This window comes from Calypte anna, chromosome 10 (assembly GCF_003957555.1).
Source record: "Calypte anna isolate BGI_N300 chromosome 10, bCalAnn1_v1.p, whole genome shotgun sequence".
NCBI classification, from domain to species: domain Eukaryota; kingdom Metazoa; phylum Chordata; class Aves; order Apodiformes; family Trochilidae; genus Calypte; species Calypte anna.
Window position 1 is genome coordinate 12,997,550 of NC_044256.1, and position 20,759 is coordinate 13,018,308.

Here is a 20,759-nt window from a genome sequence, read left to right on the forward strand (position 1 = left end):
TAGGTTAATCCCAGTGCACCCAGCATTGCCTGGCTCACCATAAACACAACTACAGAATCTCTCTGTCAGAGGGGTGGTATTGCGGGGAGGGACGGTACTTATGAAAATAAAAGAACTGACTTGCAGCCTGTGTGCTGCTGTCTAGAGCTAGTTATATTTGTACCACCCATTCTCTGGGGAAAATGACATACAATGCAAACAGGCCTGGTTGTTCAAGTATTAAGAGATTCACAGAAAGGCATCTGAGAAACATAACATTTTAATAGATGAAATAAATACTCCAGTACATGCAAGATAAAAACTGACATTGGAAAAAAAAAATTAAAAATCACTTATGTTATAGTGTAATTTTTTGTTTGTTTGTTTTGCTTTAACACTCACAGTAGCTTTTCCCCCAGTTTGGAAATCAACACATGGAAAACATAATCACAACCTCCAGTCCTTCCACTCCTACACACCAAATGCACTTCTAACCTAACACTTGATGCTGAATTTAAAAAAAAAAAAAAAAAAGTCATACAAAACAAAACCAAACAAAATAGTAGCTACATCCATCATCTATGTGTTGTTGGGTTTTATCTTTTTTTTTTTTTAAACGAGTGAGAACTGAGGTAACCTTTTTCCTGCACAACAAAACAGTAAAATTTAGAAGGGAAATTTCGGAAGACAAGACAAGACAAACTTTAAAAACCGCACCCAGCGCGATTAAAGCTTCTTTTTTTTTTTTTTTCTTTTTTAAGATACCCCCACCTCCCCAAATATAAAAAAACTTTTAAACAGCTGTTACCATTTGTGTGAAGACCTTGCTGAATAAAGGAAAATTTATCTACAGATACTTGACTTTAAAGTAAAATAAAAAGCCGAAACTGGCTACCTTTATTAGTACGTATAGTTTGAAAATGCTGTTCTGCTTCTTCACCACATGAAATCAAATGATTGGGCTCATCCAAGCAAATTCTTTGGTATACAAAAAAGGGGTGAGGAGGTGGGATATTATTTTCCTTTAGCAATGACTGGGATCTAAATAGAAGATGTAGGGGTTAATTCACAGAATTGGAGTTCACTGGCGGTAAAGTCCTAGGTGAAGATCTTTCTCTTAGTGCCTGAGATAACAGGTTGCAGCCATCCGAGACGGCGCAAGCGGAGTTCCTCAACCTTTCCCTGTAATCGCTCATTTTGGTGCTACTTTCGGGGTGTTGGGCTATATCCCTGAGGCATTGGGTCAGAAGCACACAAGCAGATACCACACTCATGGCTCCTCCTAGGATGGCAGTTTGCACAGCTTTGCCCTCTGGATTAATGGTGGCAGCTTTACCCAAAAACTGGGGCTCAGTGGCAAAGCCCACCAGAGCATAGACAGACTGCACCAAAGGTCCACTGAACAAGACACATCGGTTCCTGGTCAGCTCGCTGGGTGAAGTCTTGACCTCCTTGACACACGCCAAGAGGGCAGAGGCGCTGGTGCTCATACATTTGACACTGAGTTTGAACTGCTCCTTGGCAAATTTATCCTTGGATTTCTCACTGGCCAGCACACAGGCATCTGTCAGGAATTTCAAGTTCTTGGACATGTTCTGAGAAACCTCCAGCAGGAGTTGAGGGCTCATATCTGCCAAAGGAGTAGTCTTCAAGACCCCGCAGCCGTGCTCCACCTCATGCCTACATCGGGTCACCTTGTAGCGATCCACCAAGCCAGGCATGGCAGGCTGGGCCCCTGGAGTCTCCACTGCAGCAAGGTAGGCAGCGTGGGCAGAGCATTCAGTCAGGGAGACCACCAGCTCCCCCATTTCCATTAGGCTTTCCCCCACCTCCCCGAAGCGTCCCATGTTGAGCTGGCTCTGGACATCATGGGTCAAGATGGAGAGTCCTTTGGTCCTGGCAATGATCGTGTCCCTGCACTTCTCAAACGACTCGCCAAAGACAGACAGGCTCTCTGTGTTCACCGGCCTGGTCTCGCTCGACAGCAGGAGCAGATCAGCCACCAGTTGCATCTTGATCTTGCAGTGGTCACAGATAGAGATGAGCTTCTTCCTCTGCAGGGAACTGCTGCTGGGGATGCCACCGCCGGACACCTCGCTGCTGGACTTGCCAGAGCCGCCGCTAGCCATAGCGCCGGGGGGGCACTCGCATGCCGCTCGCTACCCCACTGCCACCGCCTCTGCCACCGCCGCCCGAGCAGTCCCGACTGAGCCCGGCAGGATCGCTCTGCCTTTTCCGCAACATCATTCCATTAATCGCCGGGAGGCAAGAAAAGGCTCTGGGCGCCGGGGCTGCTGCTGCTGCGGGGAGCGAGCTCCGCCGGGGCGCCCGCCCCGCTCCGCTGCCAGCCTTCGCTCCTAGGGCGCTCCTGCGGAGGATCGGCGCTCGCCGGGAGCCCCCGGGCCCCGTTCTAGCATCGTTTAGCTAAAATATGTATTTCTTTTTTTTTCTTTTTCTCTTTTTCCTTTTTTTTTTTTTTTTTTTTTTTTTCCTTTTCGCACGCTGGCTTCCCTCCCTTCCACCACCTCCTCCGGCTTCCCGGCTGCGGGATCCTGCTTAAAGTTCCCTTTTATCAAAAGGAATACCTCAGAGACGCCCAGCAGTCGCACGGAGTTGGGGCGGGGTCCCACCCCTTCAAGTTGCTACCGTGCCCCCGGGTACTCTGGTCGGCGAGCGCCAGCCGGGCGCAACTCGGAAGAGCCGGAGGGGCGGCGGCTGCGCACCATGTGCCGCCCCCGGCGCGCCCGCCGCGGCCCCGCGCCGCCGGCTCGCAGGAAGCGCCGCGGAGGGTGTGGCCCGCCCGCCGCCACGGCCCCGCCGCGCTCCCCGCCGCCGGGCCCGGGAAGGGAGAGGGGCACCCCGGGGAACCGGGACGTGGGGGGGGAGGGGAAGGGTGGAGGGACCGCGGAAAGTGAAAAGAAAAAAAAAAAAAAAAAAGGAAAAAAAGAAAGCTCCACCGGATCCGGGTGCTGGGGGCGGGTGGGATCCGTTCCCCTTCCTTCTGCCGCTGCCTCACTCCTTCCTGCCTCGATCATTCACGCGGGCGCTGCGATCCCCGCCGCCGCGGTCCATCCATGTCCCTACGCCCAGGGCCCCGCAGACTCGGCGCCGCCGGCCCCTCCTCGCCCGGCTCCCGCTGTGGCCGCCGCCGCACCAACTTAGGCTCTTCCCGCAAACAAGGGTGGTGGCTCCGGGCTACAGCCGCGGATGCTGCGACCCGCCCGGCCTTGCGCTCCTCCTGCCATGTTTTCTGGCTGAGTCGCCAACTCCCAGAGGAAAAAAGAAAATATGAAAAAGGAAGGAAAAAAAAAAAAACCAAGGAGGGGGGAGGAAGTCTTCTTTTAAATTCCCTTTCTCAGGCTTTCAGACAAACTATTGGTAAGAAGCGGCTGCGGCGGATCTGCCAGCCAGACGCTGCATGGCTCTGAGGGAGGCTCCCCCCTCCCGTTGCCTTTGCTGTAACCTCACTTAAGCCTATCGAAATCTTTTGTGCGGTGTCACCGCCCTTCGTTTAAATCCTGCCCTCCCCCCGCCGCCCCGCTCCACGCCCGCCGCCTCACGCTCCTCCCAGGCGGAGGGGGCAGCAGCGCCCTGCCGCGGCGGCACCGCCCGGTACCGGCCAGCGGCAGCGGTCACGGCGCCTCTGGCAGCCGCGCTGCCCCGCCGGCCCGGGGAGATCCCCGTCCCTGCCGGGCGGGGGGATTAAAGAGCGCTGCGGGAATAAATAAATGACGGCGTGGGGGTGAGCGCGGGGAGGGAGAGGCGGCTGGAAGGAAAGGGAGCGGGAGAGAGGGCAGCCGGGTGAGCTCAGCCCGGTTGCTATCGCCGTCTGGGCGGGAAGGCGGAGACGGAGGAGATGGAGAGGGGGGAACGGATGCCGGAGACTGAGGAAATGGCGAGGGGGGAGCTGAGGAGCCACCCCGGTTCGCGGGGCACGGGTGTCCCGGGTGCCGCCCTGGGCCCGGCAGGCCGGCTGCTCCGGGCCAGGTAAGTGGGACGTTCCGGTCAGCACTGCCCGCCCTGTCAGCGCCCGGCGGGCTCTAGCGGCGGGGTCGCGGCTCAGGGCTCCCTGTGCGGGACTGTGAGGCTCTGGGTGAGAGCCCCTTCCCTGCTTGTGTCGCTGCGGTACCGGGTCAAAGACGATTTTGCTGCGGGAGAGAGAGCGGGCCTTCCTCACCTCAGCGGAGGTTTGGGTTCGGTTAAAAATCCTGACCTCTTGCGAGCTGTAGGAGATGCTGTAAACACAGTGTGGGGTATTACTACTTCTTTATTTGCACATAAATATTTTCCTCGGTCCCAGGCTTGACCGATGAAAGAGCGTTTGGTATGTTTCACTCCTGTTTCTGTCACTGTTTTTAAAGACTGGGTACGGTCTGTTTGAATTTAGCAGGGAAAATATAAACCTACTGACAACTGTATGGAAAGCCTCTGCAAAGAAGACTTTCTCCTCTGGCCTGTTTCCATTCTGCAACACACCAAGAACTTTTATTAGACAATTCTTGTCAAAAGCAAGATGTTAGCTCAGTAAGTCAAATAAATCCCATTAAACAATAACAGAATTAAAAGTAGTAAGTGGGCTGGAACAAGTTATATAAAGGATGGGTTTTATGCTGCCTGGCATGTTTCCAAAGGGAATAGTTTGGTAAATGCTGGTGGTGAGAATACTGATGTCCCCACACATCAGATTCACTGCTGCTTGGCAGCATCTCCATCAACATAATCCTAAATAATCAGAGGCCATGTTGAAACCACATCTTACATTTGTTATATGTTTTGCTCCAGTTCAAGGTGCAGCTATATAGTAACATTCTTTAACTCCTTTCAGTCAGACTTGTTAAGTTTGCCTCTTAGTTCTGGGCGTTTACAATATATTTAGCAGGCTACAGAAATCCAGAAACACGTTTGTCCCAATTCACCATTCCATTAACATCCTGCTATGTTTATACTATGTAAGTGACCTTGATATAAATGAAAATTGGAGCAGACTCACTTGTAGGCCAGATCCAAAAATGTCCTGGCACAAACTGCCCATCTGATGGATTGTGTACATTTATAGAGCATCAGACAAGTTCATTTGTACATATTCTCACTTATTAGGTAGAGGAACTCTCGGGCTTTTCTACTGACTTGTACGGAGGGACGTGAGCAGGATGAATACAGCTGTGAGAGTGGAGAGTTAACAGGATGTAAATTCTTGGGGGCAGGGGAAACCCTTGCTGTAGATTTAAGAAAGGGGCAGATACTTACTGGTCCTTGGGTGTGTCAAAAATAGGGCAGTTCTCCACCCATCCCTTTTCACAAGAACAGTGTGAAGGAAATTCTGTTTACTTGAGTCAGATTATAGCAGTTTAAAGGAAGGTCATGATTTTGTCCTAAGCAGTTTTGGCTTTCTGCCAGCAACTCATTTTCAAAACTATAAATAGGAATGATTTCAGAATACTCTGAAAAATAACAATCAATGGGCAGCACAAGCTAGCTGAATTATATTTCAAAGTATTTCCAGAGTATGTCCTAAGTGAGGCAGTGAGACATCATGTTGAAAGAGGGATACCTCTCAAATATTAACCTAGTTTACTTTTAATGAGGACTGACTACATTTAATTAGAATTTGAAAGATTTCATTTTATAAAACATAGGTCTCACCTCTGGCTAGAAGAGGTGTTAAATTACCTCATAATCTTTTCCATTTTTAGATGCTGGTGCCAAGATGCTCTCTGTGATTTGTTCTGTTCCCCAAGGACAAAGCAGAAAGATTCTTGGTTTGAAAAGTTCTTGCTGTGGCTCATCCACCAGCCTTCATCTCTGCTGCCCATGCCAGAAACAGAGCTAGGCTGCAACCCATGCCAGTTCCATGACGGGGCCACCAAAGCTCTTAGTAACTGCTATAATAAAAAGCAAATATTCTCTGAGCTCTTTCAGTCCATCCACAAGGCTGATCCAGTGCTTATCAGCTTCAGTATTAGCAAGGGGCAAAACCAGTAATTGTTGCCATGTGGTAGGGGTTGCTTGTGGACAGCCTGTCTCCAAGTCAGTCCTGCCAAATGTCATTTTCCTCCAGTAGCAGCTCGGGATGTTCAGCTCTTCTACATACCAACTGTGTGATAAAGAGTGACCTGGCCATCCCTTTTGGTTTGCTGATTGGAAACAAAAAATAATGTAGAAAATACATTATTTGTTGGTCATTTCTATTACAAAAGAAACATTTTTTTAAGCAACTGCATCCTTCCTACAGATTATGTTGCTGCTTCATAAGTACACCTGGCCTGGCTGGGTTCAAGATGATTCGTAGTCTGAGTTTACCATGGTTATTATCTAACCATCAGCACAGTTTTACTATGAAAGGGAGCCTTGATGACAGATTCTCTTGGGTCCAGTAACTTGAGTAGAATTGAGGATCAACTAGTTATATGCTTTAAAGGTCCAGTAAATATCTATGTAGTTTAGGAGGAATCTTTTACTCAGTGATGTTTGGGGTGAGTATTTCCTTCATAGGTCTTTTGCACATCCCTTTGAAGGGCCATGTGTGCATACCCATTTATTTCATGGCTGCTGAGTCCAAAGGTGACCCACAGGATTTGGGTAGCTTCATGAATTGGTGTACAGACTTAGCAAACATGAAAATGAGGTGGCCATGCTTGAAAAGGTTTTGCTGACAGTCTAAATGGAATAACTCTCTGGGGTTCAAAACAGCAGGCATTGTCAGATACAAGGAATTAAAAGGTTTTTTAATGTGGCTTAGTAGTGTACAGAAGATTGGCTTACTTGTATGAGCTCTTCTTTTGTCACATTGATCTTTATTTTGCATTGTGCTCCATACAACAGAAACTGGAGGCTGAAGGCTTCTTTCCTGAATCGTCAGATGGCACTTGGCTGTTTTATTGCTTAGTAAAAGACCGTGGGTTTTTTGAGTTGTTGTTTTTTGGGGTTTTTTTGTGAAGGATGAATTGCTTTTTGCCAGTGTGGCCAGTGTTGAGTAATAGCTGAAGAATATTGTAATAATTTAATGAACACTGTATGTGGCCAGATCAGTGAGAGGAAACACTATACAATGGCTTATAGTACTTGATACTACTTTCCTGTATAGATGCATCTATCTAACTTAAAAAGGAGCTTGCTGATGGAGGAATAAAAGGTATTTCAGTGGTCCCCCTATCTCAGCTCTGAGTGCCTAAACCCCTGAGGTGGTAATTACAAGACGATAGCTCCAATTCTGAGGGATGCAGATGATTTGTCAGGCTGAGAACAGAAAATTGGAGGAGGATAAAGTTGGCAGAGACTGACAGAAGAAATAATTTAACACAGAGGCAGATTTTGTAGAAGAGGCTGGAAGAATCTGGCTCATCCTCTCTGCAGCAATGGACTGGTAAAAAAGAAGAAAAAGGCAAGTGTGTTGACTTGTTTATTAGTTTTAAGATCTGTTTTGTCTTAAATATTTTGGTGCTTAGTGTTTTGTGGTCAGTACTTGCAGTCATTACTTCATGAGAGACTAAAACTGTGAGATTTAGGTCTGTCTTAGGTCTGGAGAGGTAATCAAGGTTGATACACCAGGGATGCAAGCTGAGAACTGGTCTGTGTGTAGCAAAAAAAGGACAGCTAGAAATGTGGAAGAAGAATTAACCAATGTCTCTGACAGCACACACAGTCACAAGTTTTGTTTTTGTTTCTTTGCAGATGATTTTGTTTATAAATAATTAGCTTTTAGAAGAATAGGTAGGCTTTCACAGACAGGCATAGCCTTGGTGTTTTGATGTGTTTTGTTGTGTTTTCTTTAAATATGGCAAAGTTAAAGACACAGTATCAAAGGTAAGAGACATTTTATTACATAGGTACCAGAACTCTAAATATCTCAATTATATTTGAAATGCTCCTGTTGCTCAGATGAAACATAATACAGCCAAAGTGTTTTTTGTTTTATTGTTCTTTTTGCAATTTATTGTACTTTTGTTTTTTGCACTTACCATATATGATTGATTTTTTGTCCCCTGCTATCACCATGGATATTTAATACACTGACATGGAAAGGAGATGTTTTTATGAAGAGCAAAATCCAACTACAAAACTTTCTTTGCATGGAATGGAAGGCTGTGCCATATTTTATATTGATGTGACCAATAATGGCTTTCTGCTTCATGTGCTTATCTACCATCTCTACTCAGGGATATCCATCTTGCACTTTGTGTTTTATAAGACCTGGAGGGAGTGAGGTGCCACATAGCTCCTTGTCCTCACTTTCCCTCTCTGGAGGAGGCAAGAAGGGCCCGATGCAGGTTGTAGGTCAGTTGGCTTGAAATGCAGCAGCACTTTATGGAAGAGTGGTAAACATTATTGACAAGTGTGGTACAGCATAAACAGGAATCCAGGACCCTCCCTTTATACTCCTGGGTCTGTTTTTTGGTGGGGTTTTTTGACATCAAAGGGGAACACAGTATTCTGAACAAAATGTGCAAGGGCCCACCCTTCCTGAATTGCACTTTTGGTAGGACAGTCTGCCTGTGATACACTACAGGAGGGTTTAGGTTCTCTCCCCACCCTTTTTTTTTTTTTTTTTAAGAAAATATATGTATATATCATAAGAGAATTTTAATAGATGTTTTCATAGGAGTCTGATCCCATGCTTTTCTCATTGTGCCTGTGTGTTCTATGAGGAGAGCTGTTGATCATTACTGGTTTAAGTCTAGCACCTTTAATTCATCAGAATTTTGTGTAATGTGTTACATTAGATACAGGTGCCAAAACTGACCTGTAAACCTAAAATGAAATTGGGACTACAAAATTAATTTCACTGAGCTTGTGGAAATAAGACTATAAATGGAATTCCTGTGGGAACTGTGTAAATCTTCTTTGACTTTGATTTATTGTAATTCTTTTCTTAATAGGGTAACTTTAATTTGTGTAACCAGTACATAGTTTTAGGCAGCACACATTTGTAGCAAATGTGGGATTTGATGATGACTTATTTACAGGAACATTCTATATTTTTCTAAATTTAAGAATTACAGGCTATAGCTGCACTGCAGAGGACAGGATTCTCAGGCATTTTACCCTCCCACCCCAAACCTGGTGAGCTACATAATGGTATGGGGCTAACGTGGCATTTGTCAGACATCACCATTCAGTCAATAGGTTTTAATTTATAAAATGCACATGCACAGGGTAGCTAAAATTTAGGGTAAAGATCTATCTTGGTGCAAAAACCAAATTCAGAATCTGAATTTCAAGGATAGTACCTGAATTAGTATTTCATGGCAAAATCATAATTAACCCCTAATTTGGGAGAATTTTGAAGTAAAGACTTAATTTTTCAAGTTGGACTTGGGAATTCAAGGTCTGAGTAGCTTTGTAACAAAAATCTGCATTCTCTTTATAGACAGTGAATGTGCTTGTTGCATGCATGAAATTACTTTGAGGACAAAAATTATTCTGAGTCATTTGAATGTTTGTGCTCTAGATGACAATATATTTTGCTTGCTTTGTTGCCAGTATCAGTGCTGAAAATTGCATTTTCTTTCTTGATACTTAGAAATATTCTTGTTTTTAAAGATAATACGTTCAGGTCTGATTCTTTAGGTTTTTCTCTGTGACTGCATTCAGAGGTATGAATTAACACATGCCTTGTAAGCATGCGAGCTTATGCATTAGATTGTCTCTGCAGGGGAATGTTTAGGGTAGCGAAGATAATTTGACCTATGAAAACATTAATTATGAATGTTTTACTGAAAATAATTCATACATTCTATAAAATGTATGACAGTTTTTTAAACAAGGTAAGAATAGCCTAAATGCTGGGTCATCTCAGAACTTTCTTCAAGTTTCTGGGTTATTCAGTGAGTCTCCTGTATTATTTAACACAATATTGTCCTGGTCTTTTACTGATCTCATAGGTGCTAAAACAGTTCTAATACCTATCAGGCTGTATAAAGAGCTTAGCTATATACCAAACCTCAGTCACTTTAGATATTCAAAGAACAGTAGAGTTACTTAAATGAACTAATTCTTCCAGACATGGCATGTGTTGATAGCAGGTAGCCCTTGTATGTTCATTCTTCCTTCAGCATGCTTAGGGCTGATCTGATCCTGTTACTTTAATTTCTTATTTCTCTCTATTTCCTTCCAAGAAGGTACTGGCCTTTCTTTGAAGTAAAGTTCTTTGTTCTTTCCAAGATTTAATTCCAAGAAATGTCAAAGGGCCAAGGTTTAAGACCCTTCTGTACTTTTTTTGCAAAGAAAAGTAAATGAGAATGCACTTTAAAATAGAAAACTGCACACAGAAACCCAGCACTAGCAAGGACTTGAGAGAGCCTTTGATAGCTAAGAAGATACATTCTTCTCCTACCTCCTAAGAAATAATGGTAGGGGAATTATCTTTTGCACAAATATAGTTTTAAAAACGCAGGCTATATGTTTAAAAAAAGAGAGAGAGATCCCAAACTTACTTTACAGAGATTTAGAATATCCTGAATCCTCTCATATTTTACACCTTGACCCAACCCTACTGAATAATGAACAGTTCACATCATTGGGGGGGGGTTCTGTGTTTGTGGGGGAAGTTGGGGTAAATTTGCCCTTTTGAGAAGGCATTAACTTTGTGACTCAAAGTACTGCTGATACAGTTTACATGTTGCAGAAGGAAAAATGACAGCCACAATTTAAGACGTTCCCTGACATGACAAGATGGGACTTAGGCTACAAGATGAAACCTTGTCCTTACTTTTGCAGCCTATAATGGAAGTAGCCATCTATTGTTGGATACGTCCTGTACTGTAACCATAGTAGTGTTAGCTGCTAGGACTATAGAAACTGTTAAGGAATATTAAAATGCTTAAGCTGGAAAAAGTGTACTTTTATGAATTTGTAGATACACTGAACAAAACACAAAGTGCTTCAATAAAAAGAAAATGCAATTTAATTTGCCCCTGTCAGTGTTACTTATTTCTAGCTGCATAGCTTTTGTTTTTTCCATGGGAAAGAAAGGCAGAGTAGAGAGAGGCTGGGTGGGTTTTTGTCCTGCAGCTGACTCTGCAAAGAGCATATTTGAACAAGTTCTTCGTGGACACAGAATTCTGCCCAAACAGAGAAAGTTGCAAGGCAGAAGCCAAGCATGAAAATTATCTCCCTTTCAAATGAAAGCTTTTGTATGCATGTCATAGGGGCAGTGCTGGCTATACTGAACAGCTTGTTCACTTACCAAAGAGAATTGGCTTACATTTGGAATGCACACCTGAACATACCACCATATACTAAAGAAAGTCTGAGTTGGCTTGGTTTGTTCTAATAAGAGAAAACAGAATTATTTCCTAGTAGAAATGCAGTGAAAATATTTTATGTTTTAAGTCCAGCATTTCAAAATTTGAGTCTTTAATTTTTTTTCCAGTGAATGTATGCATGGTTCAGTAATAGCAAAAGTTACCAGAAACATATTTTTTTAAAACCTCATTAATCAGAGCCTTCTGATGTATTATACCTGATGTTCATTATATTTAATGAGAAATCACTGAGCAAATGTGCTCATTAGTGTCTTGCTGGACAGCTTTGTGAGAGGTCCTTGACTAAAACCGCGTTTCAGTCACTTTTAACAAGCTCCATGAATAGCTCTGGTCTAACAGCTTTCCGTTTCTCAGCCACACTGGCAGAATGTCTGAAATGTTATAAAACGATAACTTAATATTGAGGTTGCAGAGCTGGCTGGTGGTTTATCAGGGTGTTAAAATCTTGGATCCCACATCCTCCTGCTGTTTTTCATGCTATGCATGTGCTTGGGAAGCTGCCACTTCATGTGACGCATTTCCCTGGTGTTCACAAGCTACACAGCCCTTCAAGTGTCTTCTCAAGAGTTTGTCCTGGATTTAGAAAGCTTCTCAAACCCACCCCCCTTCCTATTGACTGCTTTTGTTCTGTATTTGCATGCTCTGCCCGTAAGTGCAGTGGGCTCCTGGTCCATTATAGGATTATGTACAATAAGAGAATGGGGTTGAAGTGTTCACTCTGTAGAATTAATTACTGTGCTCTGAACTCACTCTCCTTTCAGGGCTTCCAGTTGGCAAGAACCAGTTGCTACCAGTAGCTGTCACTGGGATGTGTCCTTGAAGCCCCAAGTTTAAAATTCCAGGACTTGATGTCTAAAAGGCAAAAGATGTTGCTATTTATAAAACGGCTTCTGTGAGGGAAAATGAAGCGTGAATTATGGCTACACAGAGATCTGTGTAAAAAAGTAGTCTGTACAAGGAAAAAGCCCTCTTAATTCTTTGTGGTGTTCAGATGTTTTTAAGTTGTATGTTAGTAACAACACAGATTTAATTTTAAAAGTCATCTTCTAAAAACTTAACATTGCTGAGATACTAATTCAAATTGGAAGACTGTGCAGCAAGCGCAGTTCATTTCACACAGATGAGTGTCACCCTGCATTCAAAAAAAAAGCAATAAAAAGAAATCGCATAGTTGGTATTCCAGTAGCAGGTCCATTATGCATTTATTTTTTTCTATAAAACCCACAATGTCCACTTTTCATCCAGCAGCCTGGGCAAAGCAGGGACTACACCCAGAACAAGCCCGAGGGCAGCGGGCCGGGGCTGGGGCCGGAGCTCCCCGAGGCGGCCGTTCCTGCAGGGACCGCGCCTCACAGGCCGGGGGCTGACCCCGCTGTGGGGAGCCGGGGGCTGCCTGCACCCCCGCGATCCCCGCCGCAACCCGGCCACGCTGCGGGACATCCCCTCAGACCCCATCAGCCGTTCAGGGGCCGTAAAGGAAACTTGACCTCCCTCTTCCCCCCGAGTCCCTGCCCCCGGTGACGCCCTCCCCGCCGCCGCTCTCGCTTCTCTTCTCGCCCCTTCTCCCTTTCCAGCTCCTCCTCCCATCCGGCCCGAGCCGCCGCTGCCCCCGCCCCTTCAAGCAGCCGGTGCCGCCTTCCCGCCGCAGCGAGGTCTGGGAGAAGATGGCGGCGGCCGCAGGTTGGGCCGTGCTGGGCCTGGCGCTGTGGCTGTGCGCGGCAGCCGGGGCCGCCGAGACGGAGGGAAAGCAGCGGGCAGGGCCGCCCAAGAAGAAGGACATTCGGGACTACAACGACGCGGACATGGCCCGGTTGCTGGAGCAGTGGGAGGTGCGGAGAGGGTCGCGGGGCTGCGCTGCCCGGAGCCCCCACGAGGGGACTCCCACGGCCGGCGTGGGGAGCAGGGGATCCGCGGGCTGCGCTCCCGGGTCAGGGCAGCCCTGCCGGCATTGCTGCCGAGGTGGGGCGGGAGGTTTGGTGCCCACGGACACAGCCGTCCCTGCTCCGGGCCTTGCTGTCGCCCTGGTCTGGCATGGGCGGGAGGGATCCCGAGGCGCTGGGGCGGCAGGTGCTGGATTCCTTCCGCTGAGGCTCCCGGTTCGTGTCGGGGCTGGCTACAAAACGAGGTGAGTGAGCACGGAAGGGGCTCCCTGGGAAGGCGCCCTCAGCCCGGTGCCCACAGCCTGCCCTGCAGCCCTGTTTCCCTTCCTTCCAGTGCCCGAGCCCCAGACACAGCCTGTGGGTGCCTGCTAACAGCCTGTTTGCACCTAAATATCTGCTGGTTTGCTTATAGTTACACTTGTTTCGACCCAAGGATGGATAATACTGTAAAGGAGAAAAACTCATTTCCCCTTTACTGAGTAGATACATAGTTGGGTTTTTTTGGCTTGGTGTTTTCATCTCATGGTAAAAACTTCCCCCAATTCCAGCTTATTCTTGCCCCCCTGCACCTGCTTTGCTCTTGCTATAAATTCCTTTGACAGGACCCCATCACTCTTTTCCACGTTGTTGTTACGGCTCTGTTCAGCTCTTTGCACTGTTTTTGTCTTCCCTCATCTTCTGATAAATGCCAGTGCACTCGCCAGTGTCTTTTATTCTTTCCCGTGAGGCTGTTCCCCAGAACGTTTTACACCAAAACTGGAGAAAATTTTAGAATGAAAACTTCTCTATCTCCTGTAGCACCATTTACAGCTGTAAGTCAAGGTGGAAAAGTAGCTTTTGTACATTTAATAGACATAAGGTCTTAGCTTTTGTACATTTAATAGACATAAGGTCTTCCATGGGAAGGATGTCAGCCTTGGGTCTGCTTGGCAGGTTGTTGACTTGTTCATCCCATGGACTGTGGCTCTTCCTTTAGGAAGAGAGATTCTTTGAAAATTGAGTTATAATTTTTAATAAAATTTGGTAAAAAGCTTGAAATTCCCCTTCCTCTTAGTATCATTTAAGGACTAGATAGTCCTAGCTGCTAAAATAGTCAAGGGCTGAATGACAGTATTGTCAAGTTTAAGCCAAATTTGGCATGGTTGGAAAAAAATCTTAAAATATCTCTGAGTTTGTGAATTAGATGCTTGGATGAAAGGGAGACTCTGGTTGCTGCTTGACTCTTTTGCTGTACATTCAGTTCCAGCCATGTGGCAAGCAGGGTTAGGAGGCTGTTAAGGATTTTTCCTCTTTAGCTGGAGCAGGTCTCTGGTAGATTCCCCATGTGCTCCACAAATGCTTGTAGCCCTGTTGCATGCAGATGTGGCTGGGGAGCTGGGGAGCTGGCTGCTCAGGGTGGCATTGCCACACTGAGGAAATGAACACACAGCCAGAGCTCTGGAAGAAAAAAGTTACTGAAGCAGGAGCTCAACAATTAACAGTTGTTTGGTCTTCGGGATGGTCAGCTGTATGGCATTTTGCCTGCTGGTAGTCAAGGAAGATGAAAGACTTGAGGGGGTGGTGGCTGGAGGGTAGAGAAGGAGAAAGGGCATGAGTGGACTTGATGGGGTGGGATGAGAAACAAAGGGGCCATTATGAATTTGGATGAGAGCAGGAATTATGCTCAGGGCTGAGGGGCACAGATCTGTACAGAATCAAGTGTCATGACTTTCAACTGAGTGAGGTGACTCCTAATATTTTATCTTTCTCCAGCAGTGGAGGGTGGTGGATGCCATCCTTGGGGTCAGCCACAAGCCAGCTTGAGGCTGGAGCTCCAGCAGTGTTCCCAGAACTCTGTGTTGGGACCCTCCTGCTGCCCTTTGCACTGTGCTGGTACAACCATGAACATGACTGCCTGGTGAACTGGGAGAGCAATCTAATGGGAAAATGAGCATGAGGAGTGAGGAAAAGAGAGAGTGGTTGCTTCAGCCTCTCAGTTGCACAACTACAGCTTGAAGGAAGCCACCTAGGGATTTCCCTCGTAGAAAGGGACTCTCCAGATGCCTTGAGTCCAGAACAGCTGGAAATAGAACTTAGAATCTGGTCCAGAGGTCCTTCCATTACTAAAATGTCATGTTCTTTGGAATGAATAATTGTTTTTACAAGATCAGGGTTTCTCAGGCTTGATTCTGAGCTAAAATTACTGAATAAACAAAAGGAATTAGGTGACATGTTGCCAATATTTAAAAAAAAAATAAAATTCCAAGGGTTTGATGAGGAGTGCATTAAAATGGGAGCTAAAGGGGGGAGAAAAAAAGGAATATATAGTTATTACAGTGTTTTACCTCATGCTGTCCCTCTGCAGCCTGGTGTTCCTGTTTAAATTAGTGATCTGCTAAACATGTCAGAGCATAAGCTTACACTTCCAGTCTTTTCCTTGATAGATGGCTTTATTAATACAGAACTGCATGATAGTTTGTACACCATCGAGAAAAGTGTTCTGTAGGAGAGCTTTTGACTGCTTCTATTAAGACTGTAAGAATATAACTATGAACACTTAGTTGAATTAACTTAACACTTAGTTAAGGGAAAAATAGGCAGTGTATGTTAGTAGGTTGTGTTGTTACTAAAAGGAAGTTCATTTCCCTATAGTGTAAGAAGTTTTAGAAACATTGTTTCTGATTTTCCCTTTCAAAACTCTGAAATAATCTAGTTTTGCACTGGCCATACCAATCATTTCAGTCATATGACATTATTGTCATGTATTCTCATATTGTTATGTATTGTCACTGTATTTTATGAGCATTTTCAGGCTTCCTGTATGTTAATTATTGTGCCCACTTAGTGAGGGCACAGGGGCTTTCCTGGCTCCTTAGCTCTCAGTTGACATAATGGGGAATTTCCAAAGGCACCTGAACTACTTGAAAAGCATGATTCAGATTTCAAAATTGAAAAAGGTTTGTAAGTAGTAAGGAAAGAAAGCATAAAATTTAAGGCTTCTACATTTTTTATTCTGTGTTAACCGCATTTTAAACTCTCTTGTCAAAAAGACAGCAAGCTACATAATTGAGATGGGCAAAGAACATATAAAACATTAATTAAAAGGGGATGGGATACTCCCTGTCATGGGATGTTGTATGAGCAGAATGTTGTGTTTGTATTTACACAATGTGTATGTATTTACACACGTGTGGATATTAAAGGTACTGCACATTTGGGAGCTGAGCTGGAGCTGTAAATCTGACTTTTGAGGCTTCTGAGGTGAGGATCTTTAGATAATGCTACAGTTCATTTTCCTAATGAAGTGCTGCATATTTTCACTAAATACTTTAAACAACACCTAAATTATTTGCCTTAATTCCTTCTGATTTACTGACACCTGAGCGGATGCCAGCATAAGACTTCTGAGTTTTTCTGTTCTTTTTTTTACTTTTTAATTCTGTGATACCAATACTGTTTAAGAAATCAAATTCTGGCTCAGTCTAAGCTCTTGATTCACTACTCTCTGTTTGGAGCTGTTTTAAGGGGCAGCCATTTGAATTATGCCTTTCTAAGTATTTAAATGCCTGTCAAGGTCATCAGAGGCATCAAAAGTTTTTTTTTCTTTTTTCTAGGAGTTTCTTAGACTTGGTGATTATGTTGTCAGACTCTGACCTGCATCTGTGCATTAGAAAAAGTCGTTAAAACTTCAATAAAAGTTTTCCTGTGGGATGAGCATTGAATTCTGGTGGTTTTATTTCTTTAAAGACAAAGTAAGGGAAATTAAATTCTCAAGTGATGGTGTAATTACCAGAAGCAAGCTTCAACCTCTGAAAACAATATGCAAATGAAAGATGTTTTTATTTCTGTGTCTATGAGGCTTTTTAATGGAACTTTGTCTGTTCATCTTGCATGCTTAATACTTTTTTTTTTTCAGTTTCACAGAAGTTTATTGTTTTATGAAGTACCCAAGTGGTGGTGTATTGAATTGGTCTTGAGGCTGAAATATTTCTCAGTACATGATAAAATGAGATTCTACCTATCAGTATGCAAATGTTCATCATCTTGAGGGGAGAATTATAAATTTAAGAAGTACTTCTGATCAAGTATCCTGAAACAAAATGTAGCTGCTTTTGTTTTGATACTCTCCATCACTAAATAGAAAAATACCAAAGCAGAGTTACTCTTTAAACAATGGGAAGTTTTAAAAAAGAACAGCTTTGTGAAACAGTTCAGTTTAAAGCCTCCCTTTTCTTTTCAAAACAGAAAGATGATGACATTGAAGAGGGGGATCTTCCTGAACACAAGAGGCCTCCAGCACCCATAGATTTCTCAAAAATTGATCCAGGAAAGCCTGAAAGTATTCTGAAGTTGACAAAAAAGGGAAAGACTTTGATGATGTTTGTCACGGTGTCAGGAAATCCCACAGAAAAGGAAACAGAAGAAATTACTAGCTTGTGGCAGGGCAGTCTCTTCAATGCAAACTATGATGTTCAAAGGTAAGCTGTTCTACATAAGGATAAAGTTCTTGCTTTTAATCTTTCTTTCTTTCTTCCTGAAAATCTTTTCGAATGTTCATCCTGTGCCCTTCCCCACCTCCATCATCCATTTCTTTGTTTCTGGATAAGTTTATATGCCATTTTGTTTTAAAGTCACACTCTAAAAATTCTGGTGTGGTGCACACATCTTTTTAATTCTTACTTGTTATGTAGCATAGTTTCTTTTTATCTCTTTACATTTCAGCTGTTTATCAGTTTTAGCTCCATTAGTTTGCTTTTATGTGCTTGATGGAAAACATCACACTTGGAAGACTTCTCACCAGAAAAGGCTTTTTGTTCCCCCTGGCTAAAAAATGTGATTTCTTTATCTCAGAGAGAGAGGATCATTTTGAAACAGAGGAATGTTGCACTCCTGGTATAAGGCTAGGAAGGGCTGGAATAAGTGTATAAAGCAAGTCTAATGCCCATTAGTGGATTTATATAGTGCCAAATTAGTTCTGAAGGTTTCTTCATATTCTTATTCCATGTTATTTGTAAAATTAATACATATTACTACTACTTGTGCTAGCCAGCTGTTTTCTTGCCCCCATCCCCAGGCAACAACAATACCAATTTCTTGCTCTTAAATGTATTTATCCCTCAGTTCTGGAGATGCTCTGGATTAAGATAAATGCTGTAGCCCTTGAAAGGTGTGGAGCTAACTGAAATCTTTCCTCTAGGTTTATTGTTGGCTCCAATCGTGCCATCTTTATGCTACGTGATGGTGGTTATGCCTGGGAGATCAAGGACTTTCTGATAAATCAAGAAAGGTGTGCAGATGTTACTCTGGAAGGTCAGGTTTATCCTGGCAAAGGAGCAGAAGAAAGTGAAAAATCAAAAAACAAAACCAAACCTGAAAAAGCAAAGAAGAAAAAAGATGCAGACAAGAAATCTCAGAGCATGAAAGAGGACAACCGAGCAACCAAACAGAAAGAGGATTTATGATGGACCTGTTAACCAGACTGAATATTGCTCTGCTCTTCCCTGAAGGGAAACTAAATTTCCATGCAATTCCTGGCTTTACTGGGGGGTGGGGAAGGAGGGAAGCAGAGATTACTGCGGTTAAAAGACTTCTATGTTGAAATTCACCAGTTTGCTTACTAATGTTGGTCATTTGTTTAGTTACAGGGAAGGTTATGTTTAATATACCAGCAGACCACTTTAGTTTGTGATTTTGAATGCTTTTGGTATGTTTAAAATTAATGTACAAATCTGTGTGTCTAACACAGCAAACTTCAGTGGAAAAGAAGAAATACAGCCTCAGAATACACTGATGTTCATCTGTAGCAGCCACATCCATCTTGAGTGTGCAAGTTGGTTATTAATTCATAGCTGATGCTAAGTAGCCAAGAACAGTGCTAAAAGATTGTCTTGAGAGGCAGTTTGCTTGACTCATTTGGCAAAAGCTTCCTGAAACTGCAAATAGTGTTACAGCAGCCAAAGTTGCCTGAAATTACAGGGCTTAGGACATGTCTGGTTAGACTGCCTATTTCTTTAAAATAAATAAAACCCTTTCTATCTATCTGCAGAAATCCATGGAAGTGCTTAGGAGCATGGTAGGAGGTACATACATATTTGGCTAATGCACTCCAGATCAGTGTAGAGAGGGATTCTGTACTCAGCAGAAGTGATGCTGGAATGTTAATGGACTTGCAGTACCTGCATGGGGTGTGTTGGAGTGGAAAGGAAAAGTCAAATTCATGGCATTCAGGTTGCTGTTGCTGCCAAAGACCTTTGCCTATGGAAGCAGATACTGTGTAAGCCCCATTATATAGACAGTTAGCTAAGAGCAGAAGCTTTAACTCTGAAATTTATTTCTTTTTCTAGCTTATGGGTTTGTTTAAATCTTTGAAAAAGCACTAGGTACAGTACAGAGTTAAACCTAGAGTTGAACATATCACTTACTGATGTTTAATAACCAGATTATATTTTTGGGGGTACAGATCCCCATCTGATATGGTTGATTGTAAATGAACATTTGACTTAAATACTGAAAAGTTTGATGTGTGGGAACAAATTTAATTTTTCCTTAAAATACTTTGTATAACTGGGAAGGTTTTATTATTATTTAGATTGCATTCAGTCAAATACTTTTCTTAGAATTGTTTCCCATCTGCCTTACTATGTAACATGGACTAAAGGCACCTAATATGTATGGTCCACATCATTTTCTAGAAGATGAGCACAGTATTAACTGTCTTCATTCAGTGCTACTAAGATGTTACTTTGACTTTTTATTTAAGGTGCTAAAATCCAAATGCTTTGGATAAAAGGTCCTAATTGAACCATAATGGTTGTTATTGTGGAATACTTCGGTATCAAAAGTGGGAAAGTGTGACTTACAGAGTGCTTGTTCTGAAATAAAAGATGTTGCTAAACTTACTGTTTCACTGAGTAGTAAAAGCTTTTACAACATTATTCATTAGTTAGATATGTGGGAGACAGACTAACTTGTCTTTGGTTCCTGTGCAGAAGGACTTAATGATTCTGATGAAGGTTTCAGGTGATTGTTCTTATTATATTTATATGAAATTAGGTGCAAAGAAAGCTTTCCACACACACTTCATTAAACAGGTCTTTGCCTGTTCTAGGTGGAAGAATGAAAATCAGGTATTTCTTCAGGTTTAGCTGAAAAAATTCATTCTTCATTCTACTACTAAATTCTACTATTAATCCAAGTGTAGCAGAGCTGAAAAGGATCTCTGTAGTTATTTGGGTATCAGAATAGTTGCTTGTTAATAATAACCAAATTATTTGGGGAGATGTCAGTCCATTTCTTCATAACTAACAATATCATTTGGGCAAGGGTTCTGGGCTAGCACCTCTCTTTTAAAAATTAAGCTTCTCAAGAGTAGAGGCCAGATGAAACTATGACTATGAAATACCAATCATAGATAGAGAGTCAAATACCATCATAGAGATGACAGTTCAGATTTATGATCAGAAATCTGTGCAAAAGCAATTTTCTCAATGTTTCTGCTTTTTTTGATCAAACTCTGTGCTTTCTGAGCTCAATAATTGAGCAATGCAAAACAGTACACAAATAATAAAAAAGCAAATTAGCCAGGAAGGAGAAACAATAGCTACACTCTAGCTATAGCCCAACTTCAGACAACGGATACTTACTTTAGTCACTACTA

At 43.3% G+C, this 20,759-nt stretch overlaps 2 protein-coding genes and 1 long non-coding RNA gene across 3 annotated transcripts; 2 read left to right on the plus strand and 1 right to left on the minus strand.

Moving 5' to 3' along the window:
* Positions 1 to 241: 241 nt before the first annotated feature.
* TLNRD1 (talin rod domain containing 1) lies at positions 242 to 2,705 on the minus strand. Its single transcript, XM_008492060.2, has one exon. It carries the CDS (start codon positions 2,106 to 2,108, stop codon positions 1,041 to 1,043), a length of 1,068 nt encoding a protein of 355 aa, XP_008490282.2. The 5' UTR covers positions 2,109 to 2,705; the 3' UTR covers positions 242 to 1,040.
* A 945-nt stretch (positions 2,706 to 3,650) lies between these two features.
* On the plus strand, positions 3,651 to 12,217 carry LOC115598881. The gene is made up of 3 exons (XR_003987991.1): positions 3,651 to 3,721; positions 7,064 to 7,342; positions 12,005 to 12,217. It is a non-coding gene; the product is annotated as an uncharacterized LOC115598881 (long non-coding RNA).
* A 637-nt stretch (positions 12,218 to 12,854) lies between these two features.
* Positions 12,855 to 19,997, plus strand: MESD (mesoderm development LRP chaperone). The gene is made up of 3 exons (XM_030457313.1): positions 12,855 to 13,072; positions 17,348 to 17,580; positions 18,300 to 19,997. Exons 1-3 carry the CDS (start codon positions 12,908 to 12,910, stop codon positions 18,562 to 18,564), a joined length of 663 nt encoding a protein of 220 aa, XP_030313173.1. The 5' UTR covers positions 12,855 to 12,907; the 3' UTR covers positions 18,565 to 19,997.
* Positions 19,998 to 20,759: the final 762 nt, after the last annotated feature.

Bases quoted from the DNA above. Each gene is read 5' to 3' on its own strand.
- TLNRD1 (XM_008492060.2), bottom strand. From the start codon at position 2,108: ATGGCTAGCGGCGGCTCTGGCAAGTCCAGCAGCGAGGTGTCCGGCGGT.
- MESD (XM_030457313.1), top strand. From the start codon at position 12,908: ATGGCGGCGGCCGCAGGTTGGGCCGTGCTGGGCCTGGCGCTGTGGCTG. The intron at 13,073-17,347 runs GTGCGGAGAGGG...TTTTCAAAACAG, and splicing joins GGTTGCTGGAGCAGTGGGAG to AAAGATGATGACATTGAAGA. The intron at 17,581-18,299 runs GTAAGCTGTTCT...TCTTTCCTCTAG, and splicing joins GCAAACTATGATGTTCAAAG to GTTTATTGTTGGCTCCAATC.